The sequence below is a fragment of the Diceros bicornis genome, chromosome 10, assembly GCF_020826845.1.
Source record: "Diceros bicornis minor isolate mBicDic1 chromosome 10, mDicBic1.mat.cur, whole genome shotgun sequence".
Taxonomy (NCBI): domain Eukaryota; kingdom Metazoa; phylum Chordata; class Mammalia; order Perissodactyla; family Rhinocerotidae; genus Diceros; species Diceros bicornis.
Window position 1 is genome coordinate 77,882,050 of NC_080749.1, and position 20,253 is coordinate 77,902,302.

Genomic DNA, 20,253 nt, shown 5'->3' on the forward strand with positions numbered 1-20,253 from the left:
TCTGGATGAGGAGCCCCAAACTCCTATAGATGTATCCCAGGAACCACTTCTGACCTTGACATGTATTACAAAATATTTCCTCTTAAGAGGAAATAAGTTTTCAACACACTTTGAGTTTTAAAAGTACATCTGATGGAGGAAAAAAAAAAAAACGTACCTCTGCTAGAACAATCTGAGTAGTAATAACGATGATAACTGCAGTGTATTGAGGCACATTAAATACGAGTTCATAATTAGAGCACACAGAATTCTCCCTGGTTACTGTTGGGGGATGCTAAGGAACCAACTGTCATTTTGAAAACTGATAAATAAAAAGAAAGTGCCAAGCATTTATCCTACCTTACCTAAACTGTACTCCATGGTAACCCAAATAGTTGATAAGAGAAAGCTTCTCTTTATGGAAGATTTCTAGTATATAAATGAAGAAGGAATGATTTTGAATTTGAATATCCCCATTTTTCAAACCCCATTGATCTAGGCAATGATCATCAGTGGCTGCTAATACCATAAAAAATAGAGATGTCCTTTGTATTTCCTATAAATTTGTTATGTTATAGAAATTTGAATATATTCAGGTTTTATTTTTTTTTTCAGGAGGAATATTTATGAGTGTGTTGTGTCATTATGTATCTGCTGGTAGAAGTATCTAACATAAAGTATTGCTCCTGAAATAAAAAACAAATCTGAATCTAATCAAATTTCTATATCTCATAACAAATTTATAGGAAATATAAAAGAATGTGTTAATACCATGGAGATGCAGTCAGTAAAATTCAGACCTTGGAGAATTCTACAGAACGAACAACTTGGTTTCTTCAACAAAGAATTACAAAGGAGAAAAAAAAGAGAGATAGAGGGAATCTATAAATTAAAACAGATTTTTAAGAGACAATCAGCCAATTGCAATGAACAGGCCTTAGTTAGATCCTGGTTCAAACAAACTGTTAAAAAAATGGGACAGAAATTTCAATACTGAGTAGATATCTGCTAACATTAAATTATTGTTAATCTTTTTAGGTATTATAGTAATACTATGGTTATATTCCCCAAAAGCCCTCATCTTTTAAGAGGTATATATTGAAATATTTATAGTTGAAATGAAAATAAAAAACATCTGACCTCTATGCTTGTATATACATAAAAATCTGTGAAAGGATGTGTAAGGGATTTCTGATTATGCGTTGCGTCTGAGAGGGGAAGTAGGAGTCTGGATGGGAGAGAAATGAACTTTTGGACAGATAATCATTTGCTTTATGCAGGTAATACCGTTTCAAAGGACTAACCAAAAATTAAATATAATGGAAAAAAGTTCATTTGAACCTTGAAATGCTTATTTGGGGCAATGAGAAGGCACAGACTCATGATGGAGCTTGTGGACAGATGACCCAGATCATGATTCTCAGAGCAGGTCCCAGGACCATCTGCACCAGAATTGGGCCCACCTCCCTCCCTCCCTCCCTCCCTCCCAGCACGGAGTCATTTGAGAACTACAGGCCTTGATAACCTGAGTGGCAGCTTTTCGTGTACTTATTATATTGTATTGGAACTTTGGAATTCATAGGGCAAAAATACTCCCAAATTTAAATTCAAAGCAGCACAATTCTGAAAGTCTGAAAAGGCTTTTTTTTTAGATTTGCTGACAATGATTTAATCAGCAGATGTCACTGTGTAATGCTTGGGAGCATCCCTTCCATGTGGCCTCATTTTTGGAAAGGCAGAGTGTGCTGCTGGCATTGTAACATAGAAATATTTATGGTAATTTTGTACTTTGTTTAATGAAAATAATTTTTCTTTTACTTCCATTGCTTATTAAAAGTTTATCTTCAATTAAGCATTCTTTGCTTTTGTTTTTGTTTTGTTTCCCCCAGCATCATTGACAAAGAAGTTTCATTAATGGCAGAAATGGATAAAGTTAAAGAAGAAGCCAGTAAGTAGACACATGGTGGTTTGATTAGGAGCCCCCAGTCAGAAGCCATCCACAGGGCGACTGATGGTGATATGGATTCTGAGCGGGGTCCTCACATTCACGCTGGAATCCTGGATCATGAGCTCTGTAACCTTAGGCAAGTCACTGAGCCCTGGAAACTCAGTCACCTCCTGTGGCAGAAAAACAGAGCAGCAGCGCCCACTGAGCCCCACACAGAATAGGCGCTCGGCAAATCACAGGCGTCACTGGGTTATTTAAAGTCCATGGGGACTTTTGTGCAGATAAAGGACCACTTACAGTTTGACTGGGTTTAAAATGACATTGAATTTAGTATTAAATTTTAAAACATCAGTTTTTAAGCCTTCACAACTTAGAAATCTTGCTATACTGCTTACACAATCCTCTCTACGTGTTCTTTCTTAGGTGCAACTAACTCAAGTTTAACAAATTAAATTCCCCTAAAAAATCAGTCTCGTTTGAAATTTACTTAAGTCTCCCTCAACATTTTGAATTACATTTATAAATTTAATCTCTCCGATTGTTTTCGAGTGCTTCAGATGCCTGACGAAGCAAACTCACAAACATAATGGGCAAAGTATTCCGAGCTTTTAAGTGACTCTTATACGATTAATAATTCAAACTCCGAGATGTGCTAAATGAAGTTTCCTTAAAACACTGCAATTCTGTTTACAAACTTAGTCAGATTTGCTGACACCTGCCAACTTAACATCTCAAAGGAAAATCAATTACATGTTTTAAGTTAAATCACAAGTGAGGCTGCTTAATGCACCAAATACTCTGTTTAAATAATGAACACACTCGGATGATCTTGATCATGGCAAAACTTTTCCTAAATTTAACACAAAATATTAGCACTCTGGGTTTGATTTTCTACTTCCTTCTAAAGCTTTCCACTGTTGTAAAGCTCCTCCACAGCCAGTAGGGCAGGTCTACCACCTCCAATGGGCTGAGTTTCGTGGGTTGGAAATTTCAGCAGAGACCAGATTGCTCAGCTAGACTCAACACCAGGCCACAGTGGGCATGCTGAGCCCTCTCTTACTACTGAATTCAGTCGGCTGTGTTAATGGGAACCCTAAAATCCTGTGTTTCAGCTGGGATTTAGTTTCACAATCCTTATCTCCCGGGCATTTTAAATTCTTCATCCTTACCCAAATTTTATCTGGTGAACTGGATAAATGGTAGTCTGCACCCCCAACCAGGTTTCAGCTAAATTCCTTCACCTTTGACTGCAGTGCCTTTCATTTTACCAGAATGAAGGCTCAGACCAGATTCTTCATTCTTTTTCTATTTTTCTTGCCTGGCCCTTGGCCATGATTCAATAGTCACTTTATGGAAAATAGCTATCATTAGTTTTGTTACATAATTTTTCTAAATAATTGTAAACAACATTTTAGAATCTAAAATACAGCAGGTTTTATTAAATAACTAAATGTGATCCAGGGTTAAGCCGTGGAATATTTAGGTAGTTACACAATCCCTTTGATTGTGAAATTATTTTATTCTTATGAAATTTGTTGATTTCAGTAAAAGTAGATTACCACATGGCTTAGGATTTTCCATTTCTCAGGTTTACCTTATTTTTTCTTTTTAGTTTCATGTCCTATTGATAAAAACACTAACAGCCAACATGGACACAAATGTTTCTCTAGCCCCAAAATAGAAAATTCCTAGCACATCACTTTCTAAGAGGTTAACAAAAGGCCTCAGATTTCATGTGCTCATTCTTCTTCTTGGGACAATAATACTAGGAGCCAAGGCCTGTGGAGTTTGGAGCGTCTCTGGACAGCATCCCCATTTTTAAGGCTCAGTCAATAAACAGGTACTGCGTGCTTCCTCCTGCGCTCTGCCCTGTTAGGGACTGGGATAAATAGCACAGAGTGGGGCCGTCACTCATGGGGCGTCCAGGCTAGTGGGAACAGCTACGACTGGCTGGCAAGGTTCACCGACCTTCAGGAACTGGTGCTGCAGCTCCTGGGTTCAGAACTGCCCAGAGCCCTGGGGAAGCCAATTCGCACGCATTGGAGGCAAGCAGAACCGAGTTCAAATCCAAGATCCACCCATTTACTGGCTGTGTGACCTTGAGCCATTTTATTAACTTCTCAAAGTCTGAGGTTACTTATCAGAAAAGAGGAAGAAGAATGGCTTCTATCTCAAATAGTTATTGTAAAGATAAAAGGAGGAAATCCGTGCCAGGCACTCAGCACACTGCCGACACAGTATGTGTATAAGAGGGAAAGGTGCTTATTAGTAAAGAGGTTAGTCCAGCCCCTCATCTGACAGGCAGAAAATGGAGGTCAGAGGGGTTCTGCGACATGTCTCAGGTGACATGTGTGTCAACTATGTGTCTTCTCCACAGATGAAGGAACCACTGAACTTCCCCACTAAGAACTGAGCTGTCTTCACAACCATCTTGAGCTTGCTCATCTATTGTCCCGAGTATATTCCACAGTTCCCATTTCCTGCACATGTTATAAACCATATTTCCTCAATTATAACATAAGCTCCTCTGTCCCTCATGGCACCTAATACAATGCTGAGAAGACTGTAGGTGTCTCATAATATTTGTTAAATGAATTACTGTCATTAATTCAGGGTCTCTGGGCTGTGGGATCCAATATTAGTAATTGCAAAAAGAAGTATGTTCTGGATGAATATATCTCACTTTATTAATGATATTTGTAGTTAGCATTTTTGAGTGTACTATACTAAACCCTTCACCTAGGTTATTTCATTTAGTTCCACAATAACTCCTACAAGGTGTGTATGATTATTATACTCGATGGATGAAGAAACTCAGCATGTTGTAGTGAATGGTCTCAAACTTTGTCTGCAAACCCAGGGAATTGAAGGCCTAGATAGGCGTGTTCTTGGAGTGTCAAATTTACTAGAGAGATGGGAAGAAAACATGACTTTATATTAACAGAAACACAGATATATTATGAAGTAAAATGCAAAATTCACGAGAATTTTTAAGGAATAAAAAGGATTTCAAAGAATCTTTGTGCTCGAAGAGCTGCTTCTGCCCCAGCTGCTGGCCCCCAGGATTTCAGGTACCCCTCTGCTAAGGAGTATTATTTGAGAAGCCCTAAAGCCTTCCATGGTTCAAGCAATAAGAACAAGCTTCCAATGTGTTCCAAAAACTTGAAGGAATATATAAATCCCGTTGAGAAAATGGATTTCAGCATTCCAGATACTGTTTATGAAAGTACCTAAATAGTATTAATCAAGTCCTGGAGGCAGCGAAAATCTAAAGCTGTATGGAGCTGTCTCCCTCTACAGATTTCCACAAGGGTGGTGCTTTCAAAACATACTTAGTATTCCAGTGTAGATTTGAGGATCTGATCTGGTTTTGTTTCTGCTTTTAGTTTGTGTGATTGATGTTTCTGAGGTGAAAATCTTGCCGCCCTCCAAAGCATATTGGCTTTAGATCTCAAGTTTTAAGGCTTTTTTCATAATGAAAGGCTTTGAAATGTTAATGAGACTATATGTTAAAGCTCATTCCAACACTTGCTGATGTGAAGTATTCATTTCCATGCACATTTGCCTGAATGTAAACTCAGAATTTATTGGTGATCTTGCACCTGCATTCCTATTTTAGGGCCCATTTATATCTATTTCTACAAAACCTTTTGTTTGGTGTGAATGCCCAAGTTCTACTTAATCAAAAAGAACAATTATCCCTAATTGTCACCAGTCCCATAAATGATCCATTAAGAAAAGTCAGAGCTGTGTAATGGTGCAGTCGCTCAGGGGCTGCTGACCCTTTGCTGTCTGCTCATCAAGTCTGGGCCTTCCGAATTTCTTCATCTTTGCCGGAGGAGACCACCTCGTTTCATCGTCCTGCTCCCAATTGTTTTCTCATGCTCCAGTCTTTAGTCCCATCCATATGTTGAATTGTAGTGGCAAACAAACAATCAATCAAAGATATGAGTCCTAGACATTCTTAAGTGGCCCCTGTAGAAAAGGAACTTCCATCCTTCTCTGAGTATTCCTCTTCAGTAATGGACTGAGTCACTCATTCAGTCCTTCATTCAGCTAACATATTAGGCACCCACTGTGTACCAGGCCCCAGGTGTTGTGGACACAAAGAACTACATTGCAGTCTCTGCCGTGATTGGGGATGTCTACGGGGGCCAGGCAGATGACATTGATGCACTGAGCAGGGCAGGGCATGACCGTGGCACACTGGGTGCCATGCTCTATCTGAAAAGGGCAACAACTCCTCAGCTCTAGCCAGTTCTTGCCATGTGGGAATGCTGCCAGCTGTGGCCAGAAATTCCAGTATTTTAAGAGAAGCCAGAAATCCAGCTTTCAAATAGAAATCTCCTAATTTTCAAATGTAGGCAATTAATTTGTAAAAGTGATGTGTGGACCAAATAAAACGTATCTACTCTGTGGCCAAAAGTGGTAGTGGGCCACCTTTTTGTGGCCTCTGGTCTGACTCGGTAACTGGGACATCATTCAGTAATACGGTGGCTACCTTCAGATGAGAATTCCTTTCACTCCCATCGTGAGGACAAGTTTTTCACCAGTTCCTCTGAATTCTGAAAGACCGCTAGGCCCAGGTCAGCCTCTGCCCAGCTATGTGATATTGTACATGGGAGGCAGGGGAGTCCTCGTAAATAATCAAAGCAGGATTAGCATCCTTTGGCAGATGATTAGGCTTTATAAGTTACAGATTAGTTATCGTATTGACATCTCAACATTGGTCAGCATAAAAAGATAATGTTTCTCAGTCGGAAGAATGGTTTATGGTTTGTAGCAAATCTTAATTCTTGAATGCTTCTGAACTTCCTTTTGGGTTTTTGAGGTGACTGTTTTGACATTTATAAATTAAGAACTCTTAAAATCAGAAGTCTCATTGTTCGGCTCTGCATGTGTGCTGTGAATCTGGTCTAATGAAGCAGCGGACTCTTGTTCAGGCAAGAGTGGAATATGAATTTGACGTGCATATCTTCTTAGTTGGATGGACTTCTCTTTTGTTATAACTCAAAATGCTTGTCCAAAAGAAATGAAGGCAATTCATATGTGATTGAATTAGAGAACTATAAGTCTATCTGTTGGAAGATCAAACTTCATATTTAAATCTCACCCGATGTGTTTGTATGCATTGCTTTTGAGCTCCATGATCTTTTGGGAAATACTCGCGCGCACACACACATATTAACCTATGGCTACTGCATCTCCTTGAACCTTTAGTTCATCTGACAGTGTGTGAAATGTGGCGCCAGAGAACTCCCATGTGTCTTCTCTGCATGTGCAGATGCTAAAGAGTGCACACGAATCCAGTTCACATGGGCTTTTACTCACCCTTGAAATGTTTCCACTGGGCACACTTAGAACAAAGACGAGACACTCTGGTCTGGATCTTCCCTCTGGTTGCAAAATAGAAACATATCTGCAGAGTATCAAAAGCGTTGGCATTTTTTTAGCTCACAGAAAGCTAATAAAGTAAAAATTTTTGTCACATTCCAATAATACAGCTAGTTGCCCTAAATGAATATGTGTTAAAGTTCAGAGGTCTGATGCTGTTAGCATTTAATAGTACAGCACATACAGAAGAATGGGTTTTGCGTAATGGACTCCCTATCTTTGCAGTATCATTCAGATAGGATTTTAATAAGTGTCTTTTTTTGGAGCTAGCTGTTCTGGGTAATGCACAAATTTAAAAGTCTAAATGAAGTAAGTGAGATCAGATGCCAGTGAGGAAAATGAAGAAGAAGATTGTGGGTGTTCAGTGAATCAGAAAAGATATGTTTGGTTTGGGGATTGGTGGATAAGGACATCCGGAAATGGGTGGTTGGTAATGAGCACCAAGGGCAAAGCCACCTCACTCACCAACTCAGAATACATCGTCTTGGCCCAACAAGGCCATCACTCTGTAGAGGGAGAACTGATTCCAGAAACTAAGTCATATAATATGTTCAAATCGCTGGCCCTAACGTATTATTCCTTCTTATTTGGCAGTGGAAATCCTGACTGCTCGTCAGAAGAAAGCAGAAGAACTAAAGAGACTTACTGATCTAGCCAGTCAGATGGCAGAGATGCAGCTGGCAGAACTCAGGGCAGAAATTAAGGTCAGTTCTAAAACATTACAGCCTGAACCCTGGGCCAGAGATCTGATCCTCATTATGTTTGTTTTGCATCCACAGAGTGCTGCTCCCTGAGGATCTAACATCATACACGCAGCTCTCTTTCACAAGGTTGCACTAGAGAATATGGAAGGCTGCAAAGTCATCTAGTCACTCTATTTAAGTACACTGCCATTTGAAGGGATAGATTAATGCAGAGGAGAAGTACAAGCTGTTTTCTTAGTCAGTGGAGACTGACCTAAATAAAATGTATTCAACTACAAATTATAGCTGGGATGAGGGATATTCTTTTCACCATAGGTAATTTATGTGTATGAATATAAACACACACGTGTGAACACACAGTAAGTGTGAACTTAGTGCAAGTGAAGACTTAGTGTAAGTCTCCAATATGTAGAGACTGCTTTCGTATATCTTTTCCTAGCTTATTTGCCCTTTTATTAAGAAGACCACCCACAAATATGTATTTATTAGACTTCTTCAGTTGCAAGCAACAGAAAGTGAGCCTGGCCAACCTCAAGAACAAGTAGAATTTGCAAGAATATGAGTGTAGGTCACCAAAGCCAAGTAGGATCTGAAGACTCCCAGCTACAATTAGGCAGAAACCCGGGCGGCCACGGGGGTAACATAGGCAGTCATTCTCAGACACTCTTCAGGGCACCATCAGAGTGAATGACCTCTAGACACCGTCAGCCTTTGGCCACCACACTTGATTCAAATCCCAAAGAGAGATTCTGATTGGCCTCCACTTGGGTCACATCCACCATTTGGCCAAGAGAGATCTTGATTGACAGACCCACCAAGACGCTGGAGCTTCAAAACTGCATTGGGGTACAGTTACCAGAAGGAGAAATGGCTATCAGAAAGGCACAAACTAGTATCTACAGCAAAATAGGAAGTTACAGTTTATAAGTTGCCCCTATCTCCTCTTTATCTCCAGTATACTGAACACACCACACATGCACATGCATTCCAGCTTCTGACCCACTTCTTGGGATCTAGAGTACTTTGAAGACACAGTTGCTGCTAGCTTTATGAGTAGGATTGCCTGCTCGTCTGGGCATAAAACTGGTTGGGTATGGTAGAAAGTGGCAAGTGACTTTTTGGTCCCTTCCGTCCTGGTTAGGCGTGAAAAGGAGCCCCAGGGGGATGAGGACCTCCCTTGAGGGTACTGAGAAGCTCTGGAGGTCTTTCCCTTCTCACTTTCTCTTCTGGACTTTGTTGCCTCCCACCCAGTCAGTTGCCATGGCCTCCTAACTAGTCTTTCTGCCTCTGCTGCCTCCCTCCAGCCTGGTCATCCACCCTAAGACCAGACTTATATCCCCAAAGCAGATCTGGTCTCCCCCAATATGGTCTCCCCTTCCCCTCGGAATAAAACCCACACTGGACTCCAGTATATATATCCCAACTTCCATCTTCCTCTTGTTAGAACATGAAGTTAGGAGTATGAAGTTGCCAGCTTCTGGTCTATTGAAATCTACTCATCTGCCAAGTTTCATTTCTGCCAATCAAAATCCTACTCAACATAAAATGGTTTATAGCACAGGCTTTGGGGTCAAACAGTCTAGCTCCTGCAACCTTGGATAAATTACATATTCTCTTAGATTCTTAGAACTTTGATTTCCCCTCTGTAAAATAGAGATAATAATGGTACTGACTTCATAATAATATGATCAAATGAAAATGAGATTATCTGTGAAGAATTTGGCCCATGTCTGGCCAAACAAGGGTTTAATAAATTTTTTTAATGTTCCAGCTCAAATGCTTCCTCTTACATAACTCTTTCCCATTCCCCTCAGTAGGAAATAATTTTTCCTCTTGTATAATCCTAAAGCACCTTAGGTTGTATTTAGTGGTATCCGTTTCCCTTGCCATGTGGTAAACTCCCTGGTAAACTCAAGGTGGGACTGAGTCATAGTTATTTCTGTATTTCTCACTCTGTCATCTACACATAGATCTTAATTTTAAAGGAATTGAAAAATAATCTCTTTTCCACTTCCTTTAATAGCACTTGAAATTCCACCATTCAAGATAATGTTTTCTAGATACTAAAGGCTTTGGAACTTCCTGGTTCCCTATTAAAATAGAGATGGATGTGTAGGAAGGATGACATGTTTTCTCTTGAGGGTTAATACGATTGGCCAAAGTAGGAAGACCCTGCTGGAATGCCACCCAGAAAACTGCAGCAGGCTGTGAAGTGTTAGTAGGAGGGCGAGGGATGCCAAGGGTTAAAGAGATGAGTCCAGACACCCAATTTGACTGTATCACAGCCCGGGCAGAGGAAAGACAGGACCCACACGTATTCCCAGAACAAGAAGGTGATCATGCTTTAGGCAGGTCAGGACCAAGCCTGATTTAGTGGGCCTCACAGTGACCGAGCTGGCACACTCCCCACCTGGTTCACACCGTCAGAGGGCGGAGAGCAGAGTGAATGAATCTGCAGTGTGCCTCGATCATTTCTGTAACTGTGGGGCTCCTGTTTTACTTCTCTTTCCTCCAGCACTTTGTCAGCGAGCGTAAATATGATGAAGAGCTCGGGAAAGCTGCCCGATTCTCCTGTGACATTGAACAGCTAAAGGCCCAAATCATGCTCTGCGGAGAAAGTGAGTTTTGCAAACTTGTAAATAATTCTGTGTGAGTACGCCTGGTGCTGTCTGGAGTTGATATGGGAAATGTCAGGTGTGCGGTGCCCCGGGGGGGCTCAAGTGAGGTCTAAAGAGATTTAATGATCTAGGGTCATGACACAAGTCGCTAGAAATGTCACGATTTGAACTTAGAGTCTTCAAATGCCACTGCCCATCAGTAAATCCCCAGGATTTATTAAGCGGAACGGAACAGGTCAACTAGTTTATATCTTTTGCAAACTTTTCTTAAGCACTGCCAGAGAAACTGCCTCTCTGATTTCAAATAGCCTGCTTCTACAGAGCCCTGTTCACGGAGAGAGAGTCTTCCCGGGAAGACCGGGAACAATCGGCTGTTGTTTTGAAGGGCCTGGCTGTTGTGTGTGCTGCTCAGCAGTGCTCTGGGCCTCTCCCTGGGTCTCTGCGCTGAGTGACGTCTGCAGATAATGAGAGACTTCACTTCAGCCACTAGCTTTCATCTTGTTTGCTGTTAAGCCTTAATTAGAGCAGCTACTGTGCAACAAAATTGGCTGATACTTTTTTCCCCTACTCCAGCCCCGCCCCGGGGAGGACGGAATGAGCATGAAAATGGCTTTAAGGATGGCCACAGGGAGGAAAGGACTGGTGAGGAACCTGGAATATCCACAGCTCATACTCAGCTTAAAAATTGAGATTTGGCTGCACCTTTTTTTTCCAAGTGGAAATTACTTTTATTTTTCTGAGTATAAAAAAATATAAGCTTGGTCTAAAAATTACAGAACTATATTAAATAGAACATGACATTACTTTCGTGTATTCTTTACACTTTTTTTGCACATATAATCTACTGTATAAATTATGTATTATAATTATACTATATAATTTACTATCCTGTACTACATACATATATAGTAATATAATTTGCTTTTATCACTTCACAATATATGGTAGACATTTTTCCATGTCAATATATTTACTGATAATCTATTTAAATATAATTGAGGTAACCAGTTCCCTGATTGTGGACATATAGTTGCTTCCAGTTTTTCACCATTAAAATAACACTGCTGTAAGCATCTTTTTTCACATATCTTAGGCAATTTATCTGATTTTCTGACTACTTTGCCTGTAAATTATTTTCTTTTTTTTCTGTATGCCTCCTCCCTTATGAAAGAATCTGTCCATTTGCCATTCTTCACGCCCAGCTTTTGCCCCATCTCTGAAAAAGCAAACAGTCTGGTTCACAGCTGGAAATTTAACTGCCCATCCAGTTTCGACTTCCACCTGATGATGAGCGAGACCCCGATGCCAAGTGACTGTCACCATTTGAGGGGGTGGGCATGCAGCTCCACCTGCTTTCTTCCAGAGCACTTCCAGTGCCATCTAGTGGGAGGAAGTGTCCCTTACCAAACTCCCACTGTCCCCTATGAAAGGCAGCCTCCCTGTGGGAGACGAGTCCTCAAAAGGCCCTTTCCTTCTCAGGTTTGTGGGGAGCCCACAGCTCCTGAACCAGAAATAGTGGTCAGAAGTATGACCCTCATGAACTGAACCTCATGAGCACAGGAGCCACTGAAGTCCCCTGGTCATGTCTGGACAGCCCCCAAGGTGCTGTCACACCTTACCTATAAAACAAAGGGACTAGAGATGCATCCCCGTCCTTCCCATTTCTGATGTCCTGTGATCCCTATAGTCACCCCTAATCCTCTGGGAGAGCCCTAGGATTACGTCTGATCCAACACAGGGAGCAGAGAAAATTGCTTTTAAAAATTGGTGACAATTTTAGGATTCTTGCTATCCGGCATGGCAGTCAAATTCTGGTCACCTGTGAGAGGGAAGCCATGACTTTATCCTTGAACTGATTCCCTCCAGTCCTGACCCAGCATAATCACCTAGGAATCATCCCATCAGAAACCACGCTTTCAAGCCAGCGGGAACGGGATAATAAACACGGAGCAGACCTGCCTGAGCCGCCCGCCAGGGATCTGTCTGCCAAGCCTGCGGCGACTTTAGCATCATCGGAATCGGTGCAGATTGGCCGTGGGGCTGTAGAAAATGGGGCTGATAAAAGGCCAGATAATGTAGCTCTGATGGAATGTAGAAGAGGCTTCCAGGCGTCTCTTGGGCTGGCAGGCTGGCCCTATGGTTGGGGGATACACACGACCCAGGTGACGATTCCTAACACCCAGCATCAGCCCAGTGCCATGCTCTGAAAACATGGTGGCTCATGGGCCAGGTCTCCACGCACCTCTGGGTCTTCTGTGTCTCTCTGGTACCCAGGGGTCCAGGGCTCTGACAAGGACGGCAAGGACGGGGCAGTCAGGAACCCAGGAGGCAGAGTGCATCGTGAACAGGGCTGAGGGGGCTTCCAGATGTCATTATCCCGCTGCCCTTAGTAGTTCCTGACCTAGGGAATAACATTAAAGTGGCTCAGATGTGTCTTATTTCCTACAAACGTCCCCCAACGTGGATGATTATGCTGTAATCACAGTTCACAGAAGATTCTCACGGAAGAACATTGGTGGTTTCCAGGTGCCAAGGTGCCCTTTCAAATGACAACTTTCAAAAAAACCTTTTTTTGACATTTTTCTGAAGCTCCTGCCGATGTCTCTGTCCCTGGTGGGCTTCTGAGGCAGGGTGTTGGCGGCCCAGCCGTGACACCTGGCGCTTTCTCGTTGCAGTTTCGCATCCAAAGAACAGCTACTCCCCGCGGCCGCCCTGCAGCTCCCTGCTGCCGCTGCTGACAGCTCCCGCCTCGGCCTCCGGAAAACAGAGTAACTTCGCCCGAAAGCCATCCAGTCACAGCAAGCCCCCCGAGGGGAAAGCAGCAAACCCAAAAACCGCAAGCAATCTTCCTGGCACCGCTGACTCCTCTCACCAGGCCGTGCCGGCTCACAAGCAGGTAGGCAGCTCTGGGGAGGGCCTTGCACCGGCTCCAAGGGTGCTGCAGACCCTGCTGCTCGGTGCTGGGGGGAAACCACTGGTTGGCAGGGGAAGAAAAGAGCACGTGCTGGACGCTGAGCTCCCCGGGGTCACACACACACACACACACACACACACACACACACTCGCCCACCCCCGCAGCAGGGTCCCCTGGTCCATCCCGTCCACATTTCACGGGCGCCTTCCCAGGGGGAGGACGTGGCATTCGTCCTCTCCTGACAGTATTAGCAGAGTCCCCCTAGATGAGTCAGCTCTTCTCATGACCTTGAGTGCCACCATTCAGGCCTTCCACGTGTGGAAGGGACTCACAGACGTGGGAACAAGATTCAGAACCTGGCCTCTGACACTATTAGTGAGAGGAAATCCGGCATTTGTTTTTTCAGAGCATTTAATTCCCGCTTATGTTTACTTTATCAATAAGAGGCCAGAGTTAGTTCAAACTTCTCTTTCCTCTCTTGGGCTTTTGGTAAAGAGAATAATTTAAAAATGATATTATTAATTCTTATTTACTATGACCCCTAAAGACCCAGTGTCCAAAGGCCAGTCTTCCTTCTCTCCTTCTTCTCCACTGGATCCTTGAGAGGTTTCCCTATCGTTAGAAAATGAACAAGACCTGGGATTTGCTGATACCGAAGTTGGGCATGCCATAAAGACACCTTCCATGATCTCTAAGAGAGAGAGAGCTCCAACAAAGAGACTCTTTTTTAATCATTCCAAAATGCTGGGTGTCTAACAAGCGCCCTGTTGGATTTTGTGGTCTTTGTCTTTTAGGATGCTCATTAATGACCCCAATAGGTGTTTCTCTGGCCCCGGATGTCTTCATGAACTTTAAAGTAGCACTTTGACAAGGAGCATTTCATATATTCGTAGGTTAAAGATCCTAATAAATCACTTTTACTTGTCGTCTAAATACATGTTCACAGTTTTTGTTCTTTGTTCATTATTAAACCCCATACTAAAATTAAGTCTAAAATTTAGTCTGAGTGTCCCTTTCACAATTTCTTTAAAGACAAAGGCGGCCAGACTAAATGCTATCCATGTGGATACTTTTTCAGCTCACTGTTTCGTCACTTTCAGCAAAGCCTTTCAGGCGATGGTTTGTTTAAGCTGAAACATACTTCTGTATCTGAGTGAGATCCCTGTAGATCCAGGCAGGAAGGGCCCTTGTGACCTTGCCCAGCCACGGCCCTCCCTGCAGAGTGGCGCGAGACCAAGGAGATGTGTGCGACTACCAGAATTTGTGCTCTCCCTCCTGGAAAGTGCTCCAGCACTCAAGATCCTGAAATTCTGTTCCCACATGGCCCCAAGCCTGCTCTCAGACTCCGGGGGGGCCACTTCTAGGGATACTTCATGTTGAGGGCAGACCACACCACCAGTTTGCACAGCCCTGGGTCCAAAAGGTGCTTATTTGTGGGAGTGGGGACGAAGCTTAGGTGTGCCGGCTGGAGGGTCCACATTTGTGTGTGCCAGGCCCCTCACGATGTGGATGGGGCCAGAGGCAGGAAGAGGCCGTCCTCAGGCATATGGTACATGGGCCTGCCTTTGCACTCTTGCCCTGAGCCCTGAATTATCAGGGGCGGGGCTGCCCTGAGACCATCCAGTCACAACACACAAATTAAGACCTTTATATATTTGTAACTCATAAAATTACATATTTTGATAATAGAGGTTTGATTTTCACTAAAGGTCTGTGTTGATGTACCAACCTATTTATGAATCTTGTCAGGAGACACTATGTGGGATGGGAACGGCTCCACCATTTTCTGACTGTGGACCTTGGGCAAATCCCTTAAGTTCACTGTCCTCATTGTACAGTGAAGCACATAATAGCAACTCTTTGAAAGGGTGATGGTGATGATGAATGGGATGGCACCTTGCTCGGTGCCTGGCACCCTATGAGCAGTTAGTAAATGCTGGCTACTATTGACCTCAAGGATCTCAGAAATCCTCCCTTGCACAGTGACACACCGGCTACCCCACTGCTTCCTTTCTTCTCGTCCATTTATGTTCTTAGCGGCTGATTTGTTGAAGGTTGACAATTTTTCAGTGTGATGCTTGAAAATTTGTTGGCTGAGAACTGCAAAAAGTTTAGAAAAAGAAATAATTACCTCTATGGAAATATACATTACCTCTGTATCCCACCAAGATCTACCAGATACACCTTGTCCCTGTATTTACTCAAGATAAATATTTCTGAACTAGGACATTAGTTTTCAAATAAAATAGAAAAACTGCTTTAGAGATGAAGAATTACAGACAGAACATTTTTCCTCATATATATACATTGAGAATTCATAGTCTATACAGAATGTCCCAGAAATTTTCATGGTAGAGAAATCATCATTGCCCTGCCTCTGTGTTACATTTCATTCCGTTATATTTTAAGCTCACTTTATGGGTTTTATTTGGCCTGGTTCTTGAATAGTCTGTCGTATACTTCTATAACCTCTCTTTCAACATGAGGAATTTTCTTGGAGTTCCATTTACAAAACAGTCCACTATTCTTTTAAGCTTGAGGATTTAGCAGCTTGCCCTCATTTGCATGTTGTCATATTCTTCTGGGGTTTAAAAAGGCTTACCTGTGGCTTAGAGAGTTGGCTTCTCTAACGTCTACTCATGTCATCTGTGGTTTGTTGGCATCTAACACTCGTTTTCTTTTTTCGGTAGAATGGGTCTTCTAGCCAAAGACGAAGATTTAATCCGCAGTATCATAACAACAGGCTAAATGGGTCTGCCAAGCCACAGGGAAGTGGCAACGAAGTTGATCCAATGGTGAAGGGCAACAACCGCCATGAACACAGAAGACAGCCACACAATGGCTTCCGTCCCAAAAACAAAGGAGGCGGCGCCAAAAACCAAGAGGCCCCCCTGGGGACAAAGACCCCTGAGGCTCCAGCCCACTCAGAAAAGCCCCGGCGAAGGCAGCACGCTTCAGACAACTCGGAGGCCAGGCCTTTCCGGGGTAACGTCACTAGGGTTTCACAGTGCAATCTCTGCCCCACGAGAATAGAAGTTTCCACAGATGCCGCGGTTCTCTCAGTCCCAGCTGTGACGTTGGTGGCCTGAGCTAGGAGAGAAAAAAGCAATTTTCACTCAGTTTTGGTTCCCTGCCCGAGGTGCTGACCCAATTTGCTGCCAAAAGAGAGTCAATCAGAATATACAAACCCTGTATGGTTGTGTCATCCTCTCTTAATCATTTTTACTAATTCTAATAATCAGCTCTAGCTTGCTTCATAACCTCCATGGCTTTGCTTGATCTGTTGACGCTTTTTCTCATCCAGACATTGCAGCATTTTAGCCAGGCAGTATTTACTCATTTGTTAGGAAAATCAAGATATGGCTAAAGATCCGAGGCTCAGTAGCGACCGATGTTGTAGCAGTGATGTCAGTCTGTTGATCGTCTTTAGAGTTAATTGATGTTGAAAAACAATTATTGATCAGACAAACATGATCTGCTGAAGACACATGCGCTTTTGTAGAATTTAACATCTGGTGTTTTTCTGAAAAAAATATATATACATATATTGCTTTATTTGAAACAAATTAAAATATGCTGCATTTGACACCTGACTTGTTTTTTTATTGATATGCCCACTTTATTATTAAATGCACTGTGGAGTACTTGCAAGAAAACTTTAGAGACCAGAGTTGTGCACAGAGCTCTGTACGATACTGTTTCTCTTGGGACAAGGATCCTTTCGGAAAAAATAATGCCTCACAATGGCCCTGCCAGTACATTACACATATATGGATGGATAGGCGCCCCAGTCTTCTTAGACACCATGTGGTAGTTTGGAAACCTTGGTTGTAAGTAACATAAACCTCAGCTCAGCTGTGTGTAAACAATAAAAAAGAATTTATTGGTTCGGTGACTGAAAGGTCCAGTAGCAAAGTATGCCTTGGGTCCAATTTGCTCAGGGCTCCAGCTCCTTCCTCCTGATTATCTCGGCTCTCCCTTCCCCCTAGGCTGACATTGTATTCAGAATGGTGGCAAATGGCTGCCTCGCTCCTAAGATTCGAGTCCATCCCCCACACTCTTTTCCAGAAGAAAAGAGCAGCTTTCCAGGTAGCCTCCACATGGAGCAAGTAGCTTTGTCCGAAGTCCCAGCAAGGACCTTGCGTGTCATTGGCCCAGGTTGCTGGTAGGCTCGTCCCTCCATCAGTCATCAAAGTGGGGGAGGGAGCAGCAAATGAGATGTGCTAATTAGATAGACTAATCAGAGCCCACTCCTGGAGCTGGGGTGTGGCCAGCTCCCCAAAAGCACGGGGGCTGTGTGGGGAAGGGCACCAATACCTCAGGAAGGGAAAATGGATCGTGGGGGCCAAACCCCAAGTAGCCCCAAGTCCCCTGTCTGTCTTTGACTGCAGGGCTGCTCAGCTTGGGCACTGCTTCCATTGAACTTCCATGTGTCCTACAGATTTGTTGGCCTCTTTCAAGTGCAAATGCTTATTTCCAGCTCAACAATAACATGTTTTCTGGCAACGCAGTTTCAGCGGTTCTCTTCCTTCTCTTCCATAGAGCAGCCCTGAGCGGCTGAGCCTAGACACCACGCAGGCAGCCATTTCTTCTCTTGCCAAGCGCAGGAGGATGTTTGCTCTCTCTGTAGAGCTTTCTGAGGTCTCTGGGTGTACCCAGAGATTAATAGGAGTTTTAAATGTTAAGTCACATTCTGGGAAGGGAGGAAGAGTTGTTCGTTAAAATAAGAAAGATAAACATTCAGGAGTGCAGTCTCCGTTTACTCCATCTGAAGCCCTGAATTCATGGTTCACAAGACAGAAGGACTTGGCACAAATTTTGTGTAGCAAGATTTAGCTTCACACTGAAAAATGTCAGCTTCTATGTGACAGCTTTAAAGATGAATCAAATAATTCTTGCAACAGAAAAACAACAGGTTTTCCAGGTCAGGAGTGCACCTGCCTTTGTCAGGCTTGGACCCAACCATCGCAGCCTTGACTCACGCGCCCACGCTGCTCTCAGGGTTAAGATGGCGATGGCTCACATTCCTGAGCACATAGCAAACGCTCCCTGGTCACTGAAAAGAAACAGAAAAGAAGGCTAAAACTTGCTCAGACCTGATTACGTGTTTTCCTAGATTTTGCCTTTCCTGTAGACCCTGAGCACGTGAGCATTCACTAACTTGCATGTTTGAAACAGTCATTTCAATATTGTAGTGCCGGTGTCAGGCCATTTAAATCCTTTATTACATATCTTCATCTGTTCAGGTGGAACCACTGGTCTGATCCAAGGGATCTGGGTTGTATTCTGCCGTTCTTTTAAAATGGTTTAAACTCCTTTAAAAAATCCATGGGCTTCGAGCGCTCTAATCTCCCTACTTAATGCACAATAGCCAGAAGCACAGATCCTTCTCGCTCAAACATTTCTCCAGTAGGCGTTAAAACATTTTCATACTCATGCAGATTGAATAACTTCAAAACTCACCTACTTGTACCACCAAGACTGCATCTGTGAAATTTAAACCTCCCTGTTAGCTTCCCAATTACATTCCAAATTTATATTTCATTTCAGGATCTCTACATCCTCCAGCTCTGTCCTTTTGAGCCTGTCCTAGGGGTGCTGAATGCAGCAGGCACAGAAAACTAAACACAAGTGGGCACAAAATTCACCCTCAGTAAAGGCTGTACGTGAGTTTGGGGGAAGAAACTAGAAACACAACATAGCCAATTTAGAGCTCAGTTCCAAAGCAGTTCAGTTCTGCTGGCATGAGAAAAAGAGATGCCAATTAAATACTCTTAGGGAAGCAACATCAAATGGGGTTAATGGGAGAAGCTGCCAGACCAAAAGCCACCAGCAGATTTTTGCCAAAGTAAGAGATTTGGGATATCTGAGTCTCTGAAAGCTTAGGTTTGAGCAGTCTGGATTTAACTATAAGAAGAGGGAATCTAGGGCCTGGATAGTTCTCTTCCTGGGTCACCTGGGGGAGCGGGCGGGGGGGGGGGGGTGCTATGGACCGAGATGGAGATTGCACCTAGATGGGGAGATGCCTGAATTCAACTCCACCCCTGACTAAGCTTGCCCCTTCCCTCTCCCTCCCTTTGTACACTCTCCTACCCTGCCTGTTTAGAGTGCCCTCTTGTGTCTAGAGATGGGAGGATTTCATTTCTCAACACATTCTAGTGACAGCATCCATGAAATATGTAATGGCACCTTTTTCACCCCACTAAAATTCAGGCACCGGGGGGCTAGGACTCCAGGTTGCCTCCAGGTACCAAAAAATGAAGCAAAAGAGAAAGAACCAGTCACTTGCTCTCACATTTCCTAAGCAAACTATAAAATAGCAAAAGACAAAAATCATCATCATCATCATCATCAAAATAATTCAACTAACACACTGCTCCAGCCCCTTCCTGAAGGTACCGAGCCAGCTTAACTGCTCGATTTGGTGAGAAAGAATACAAAGAGCTGCTAAGTCCCAGACAGTCTCCTGTTACCTCAGAATTTGAAGCACAGTTTTAATACTACTCATTGCAAGCTGTTACAAGGGATGTTTTTCATCCTTTTTCTTCTTGCGTTTTTTTTTTTTTTTTTTTTTTTTTTGCTTTTTCAACAAGCCTTTATAAATCCTGAGGAATTTTTCTGTCTATTCTTAGTTTCAAAGAGCCAGGTGCCCAGTGCTTGGAGGCAGATCAGCCCAAACCCGTGTTTCTGTCATCA

General features: G+C 43.1%; 1 protein-coding gene across 7 annotated transcripts in view; it reads left to right on the forward strand.

Moving 5' to 3' along the window:
• The window catches only part of SPATS2L (spermatogenesis associated serine rich 2 like), a 166,999-nt gene extending 149,856 nt beyond the window's left edge, over positions 1-17,143 (forward strand). For all 7 annotated transcript variants that reach the window (XM_058549526.1, XM_058549530.1, XM_058549531.1 and 4 more), the window contains 5 exons: positions 1,869-1,927; positions 7,916-8,025; positions 10,541-10,643; positions 13,319-13,539; positions 16,248-17,143. In XM_058549526.1, the coding sequence (XP_058405509.1) occupies positions 1,869-1,927; positions 7,916-8,025; positions 10,541-10,643; positions 13,319-13,539; positions 16,248-16,646 (892 nt within the window). In that variant the 3' untranslated portion in view covers positions 16,647-17,143. The remainder of the gene's footprint in view (positions 1-1,868; positions 1,928-7,915; positions 8,026-10,540; positions 10,644-13,318; positions 13,540-16,247) is intronic.
• The last annotated feature ends 3,110 nt before the right edge of the window (positions 17,144-20,253 follow it).